This window comes from Bison bison, unplaced genomic scaffold, assembly GCF_000754665.1.
Source record: "Bison bison bison isolate TAMUID 2011002044 unplaced genomic scaffold, Bison_UMD1.0 scf7180017864490, whole genome shotgun sequence".
NCBI classification, from domain to species: Eukaryota; Metazoa; Chordata; class Mammalia; order Artiodactyla; family Bovidae; genus Bison; species Bison bison.
In genome coordinates, this window is record NW_011495049.1 from 9,556,398 (window position 1) to 9,561,999 (window position 5,602).

The window sequence follows — 5,602 nt, forward strand, 5'->3', positions numbered from 1 at the left end:
AGAAACTGTCTTCCACATTGAAAATTCAGAAGGGGTGGAAATATTAACAAATATGTTCCTTTTTATTGGACTATAAAGTGCATGAGAAGGACTTCAGCAAGAAAATTAAAAACCTTTTTAAAATTTAGCTGTGTATGTAGTTTAAATATATAAATCTATTCAAGGATACACTGTGAACCAGATGAACCAAATAAATTATACTTTGAATCATAGTAGATTTGGGGATAATACTATTGCTGATTTAGTTACACTACAGATATACTCCTTTTGTTGCTGTTGTTGATAACTTTGCAAAATATAGGAAATAGGAATTGGTAGGTGTTTACAATTTGAAGTCAACTGTATCAGAGCAAGGATGAGTTAAACGTCTTTTCTTGAGATAATGCATTTATGGGGTTTGACACAAAGAAAAATAGCTAAGATTCTACAACTCAGAAGAATCAAGAGATACTGCAGTAACATAAAATTGACTTTTAATGTTTGTTTACCAGTTCATTGTATCTTACAGAAAATGAAAACATTTTTTTTTTTTGTAATACAGATATGGTTCTTCTCAGATTTGTACTCAGTAGGTATTAAATGCCTTTAAATACTGACTTCCTTTTAATCAGGTGGCTTAATAATGACTTGTATTTTTCATTTCTTTCATTGTACATCATTGCTACGCTGGCAGTAGTGAGCTACGGTACAGTTAACTTCTCAACACAACTATGTCAGTTATCCACTGATCATTCTTTATGTATTCTATGCTGAGAATGAATAAGCGATTCCCTTTTCATCCTTCCCTCCTTAGTGGTCAACTACTCCTTGAGACCACCATATTCTTTGGAGCACGGAAATCAAGAAACCCAGTATGGCTGCCAGCAACCAAATTGGAATCTCCTTTGAGACTACTTCTAATTGCCAAAATAATAAGCAACTACATTATTGCATAAAATAAAACTTTAACAGGTACCGGCCCCCTTTCTATGAAAGAAAGTTTAAATTTACAAATACCATATTTGACTAGAAATTACTGTGGTAAAACATGGCAGCAGTTGGTAAAAAATGGCTTCCAGTGTTAATGTAACTAACTTGTTTTCATTCTTATACTGCCTTTTATAGGTATCATTTCTTTTGTCTATTTTTTCAAATGTAGGCTTGTCAGTGAAATATGCAGATATACTTTGTTCCTTAAATGGGCCAAGTGTTAATTATGAACGAAATGATCAAAGCAAGATTTCCTAACCAGACTCCCATCTCATCCCTCTGTTGTTCTTAGTACCCAAGTCTAAGTAGCAATTGTTGAATTAGCCAGTGTTAGCCAGTGTTGTACCAACTTTACGTTAGGAATTGTGTTAGTATAACCTTTTTTTTCCAGACACTCTCAGTGAAATATCTTGAGGAATGAAATAGGAAAATAGATATTTGGTGAAAATGGCAAAATAAGAATATTAAAAAGAAACTCTTATTCAAGGAGGAGTCCAAAAGGGTATGGGAATTCTGATCCTTTGGGAGAAGTCAGAAGATAAAAATTCTGCCCAGCAGTATTCATTCTGTTAAGATTTTTTTTCCCCAAGCATGGAAAAATGGTGTGCAGTCAGTATAGACTTTAGTCAGCTAACAGTCACTCCAAAGATTTTTATCAGCACCAATTCCTATACTAGTAAGTATTCAAAAGTTAAGAAATGTTACTATGCTTAATATATAAAGGTAGAGTTTTGCAGCAATAACTGAAATTTGTATATCTGCTTCAATAGAAATTTCTTTCCACTTGTACTTCCAATAAGATTCTTGTAATGTGAGTAATAATCATTCAAGTATGGATTTCCTCTAGTGAGCTGACCTCACTTTTGAGGTACTAGAGTCACTGTTTTGGAGATAGTCCCTCTTTAAATAATATATTCATATTATCTTAGACCATTCAGGTATTTTTAATTTAGAAGTTTGAATTCTATTTGTATCAGCAGTGTTTGAGTTAAACTATACAATCTCTTTGGATTTGTATTTTTGTACAATTTGCATATCCAACCTACTGTAAAAATGTGCATGCATACATTCTCATCTTTTAATAGCAAAGCATCTGAAAATTTCCAGATATGCTTTTGACAGATGAAATGATCTACTTTTATTTACAATATTCTGCCTAGATAATATATGAGTATAGTTATGGTTTCATGGACTTCCAATTGTCCTATACCTTCCACACACATAACTCTACATTTATAGAGTAAATTTATTAGAATTATTACAGAGCTTTGAAGGCAACCACAATCAATTCAGGAAACAGATTTATTTACTCATGTTCATGGGAGGAAAATCTACATAAAAACATTCATGAAAGCATATCAGCTATGTCATACTTGGATTATTATCCTAAATCCCATTTATTAGAACTCATTGTCAAACAATGGGAAACCATGAAATGTAATTTGAATACAAATATTGGTCCCTGTGGGGTTTCAACACTCATAAAAATATAGGAAAACCGAGCTTTATTTAAGATTGGAGCTGCTAATGGGGAAAGTTGTTTTTTGAAGCTGGTCTTACCCTTTCATATAAAGCCCTGAAGATTTTAGTGTAAACTCTTTGACAGCTTCAGCATTTCATTTAAGCCTGATGATGATCAGCAAGAAAGTGACATCCATAACTGTTCACATTTTCTATATGGAGAAAGGTTAAAACTACTTTGTTGACTTTTTTACCCAAACACAGGCACCAGTTGGACTTCCTAGTCTATATACAAATAGGAATAATAAGAATTCTGAAAGTTGGGTTCTTATTTCTTGGTTAGGCAAGTATAGTTATTTATTCCTTCTATGATTTAAATTTTTGTCATGTCATGTAAATAAGAAGGAAATATTAAATATTTTAAAGTTAATTTTATAGGACAATAACACTTCATAGGCTAACATAAAATCAAGCTGCTAAATTTTACAATTTTTCTGTCCAGCAGTTTATCTATATAACTGCCCTGAGTAGATGCTAAATGCTGCTTAGCAAACGGCCCTTAGAATTTAAATATAATTCAGTAAAGCTACTCAAAAGAAAACAGTTCTTCTCAGGCATGTATAATTTTAATTAGAAGAAGGTAGGAATCTCTCATTGGTTATATATGATCTGCTGATTTTAGTTTCATACTTCATATAAATGGGGGTCTTAAGGGGTTTTAACTGTGCTTGTTATACATTGAAGTCCATCTGATTTTTTTTTTTTTTTGGTCAAAAAGGCAGGATTTTAAAGAGTAAAATATTCTGACTATTGGAGCTTTGAAATATTTTAGAAAAGTGTAGATTGTTCTCTTGCGAAACTAAGTGTTGTGCAACCTCTCAGAGCCTCAGTTTATGTAAAGAAGCCTATATTTCAAATCTGTTGCTCTAATCTGTTTATTGTAGTGCATTTCAAAATTGTACAAACGTGTAAAATTTGTGCTTGTGGCAGCTGCTGCTCTGAGTAGCTTTACTTTCCTTAGTTTAATCCTAGCAATCCTCAAGCTATTGCATGCCCCGATCATGAAAGGATACTTCACTGGGATGATGTAGCCTAAACAGTTTGGCTCTAAAACCTCCATATGTAGTGCTTCCCTTAAAATTATATTAATTTATAATATATATTGAATGATAATAGCTTTACAAAAACAAATTAATGAATTGGTCTTTATGAAAATGACTCTTTACAGTAAGTAAAAAAGGGTTATCACAGTTTTGGTAACTTGCATGAGTTCATATTGGAAAAAAAAAACAAAACCTTTCACTTCACATGTTCTTAATGACTTTCAAACTGATGTGCTTTAGGGGCACGCTCAGTTGTATGCTCTGAAGCAGTAGACACCATACAGCTTATGCTTTTTGTCTGGGAAACCCACGAAGCGCACTGCAGCCTCGCTAGGACTGCAGCGCCTTCTTGGCCTAGAGATGGGGTAGCGGACACTGCCGTCTGCCAACCAGCCTGCATCGCAACGGTCATATCCCAGAAGTTTCCAGGCAGCGAATATCTGGCCCACTTTAGCAATCTGAGCACCATCATTGAGACAAGCCTGCACCGCTTCGTCGTAGGTCAGCTTGGTGGGGTGGATCAGGTAGTAAAATCGGCCTGCAGAGAGAAGGAAAGAGGGTCAGTGGGCCTGTCTGGAGCTCAGCCCAAGAGAGATGGAAAGAGCCCCAAATGGAAGTGTTTCTCAATGTGGGGGGATATAGAGCAGTGTCTGTAGAGGTTCTGAAACATAGGCTAGTCAGTTAAAGGCAGTAACCCTAGATCTCTCTCCATTAAATTAGTTTTTTCCTTGCCCCTTAGTGTGTGTTCAGACATGCCCTTTTAGAGCGGTGAAAAAGAAAGGGGAAATGACAGATGCAGTCTCTGTTAGCCAATTAGTGGCTAAAAGGGCCCTTCTGTGGCATTAGAGAAGACAGAATTCCATGTTAAAAGCAAGAGCTATTTAAATTCTAGCTGTAGCAAGACTGAAGCCCAGCACAAGTTTCTGGAGAGGCAAAATTTGAATGTGAAAGGATCAAAAAACATTCCTGACAGAAAAGTCCATTTAAAAAAAATCAAAAGCCCTCAAGTCCTTTTCATTACAGGTATCAATAAGGCATTATTCTTATTCAAAGACTACAGTATGAAAATGCAAAACATACAGGAAGTCACTTGCCATAAATAGTACGGACTTAGAATGTGAACCCAGTCTGTTCACTCACTAGCAGAGAGGAAAGGAGTTAGTTGTTTTTTCCAACTTCCCTCTGTAGGAGCTTGGACACCTAACCATTTCTTGATTCAGAAAAAAGAGGAAGTTAGCCTCAACCACTTACCTCAGTAGTGTTCATTACTGAGATTCCTTCAATTTGTACTAAATATGCATAAGAAGTATATGACACCAACTAACTAAAGTCATAGGCACCTACCAGTGCAAGATTTTCTCAGATTTTTAGTTTCAGGTAGAACAGGATCACTCTTACCAGGTTACACATTGTCACGTGATACCCTCCTGAAAAGTGAAAGTCGCTCAGTCGTGTCCAACTCTTTGGGAGCCCATGGACTATACAGAATACTGGAGTGGGTAGCCTTTCCCTTCTCCAGGGGATCTTCCCAACCCAGGTCTCCCACATTGCAGGCGGATTCTTTACCAGCTGAGCCACAAGGGAAGCCCAAGAAAACTGGAGTGGGTAGCCTATCCCTTCTCCAGTGGATCTTCCCAACCCAGGAATCGAACCAGGGTCTCCTGCATTGCAGGTGGATTCTTTACCAACTGAGCTATCAAGGAAGCCCTGATACCCTCCTGCCTCTCTTCAAATATAGATTATTGAAGTCTAAATTAGTGCTTGTCAGTTCTTTCTAGACTGCTGCTGCTACTGCTGCTAAGTCGCTTCAGTTGTGTCTGACTCTGTGCGACCCCATAGACCGCAGCCCACCAGGCTCCGCCATCCCTGGGATTCTCCAGGCAAGAACACTGGAGTGGGTTGCCATTTCCTTCTCCAATGCATAAAAGTGAAAAGTGAAAGTGAAGTTGCTCAGTAGTGTCCGACTGTTAGTGACCCCATGGACTGCAACCTACCAGGCTCCTCCGTCCATAGGATTTTCCAGGCAAGAGTACTGGAGTGGGGTGCCATTACCTTCTCCGTCTTTCTAG

At 36.9% G+C, this 5,602-nt stretch overlaps 1 protein-coding gene across 1 annotated transcript in view; it reads right to left on the bottom strand.

Annotated features, from left to right (window-relative positions):
• Positions 1 to 3,015: 3,015 nt before the first annotated feature.
• The window catches only part of HAPLN1 (hyaluronan and proteoglycan link protein 1), a 77,709-nt gene continuing 75,122 nt past the window's right edge, over positions 3,016 to 5,602 (bottom strand). Inside the window, exon 5 of the mRNA XM_010863385.1 lies at positions 3,016 to 4,071. Coding sequence (XP_010861687.1) covers positions 3,782 to 4,071 — 290 coding nt within the window. The 3' untranslated portion in view covers positions 3,016 to 3,781. The remainder of the gene's footprint in view (positions 4,072 to 5,602) is intronic.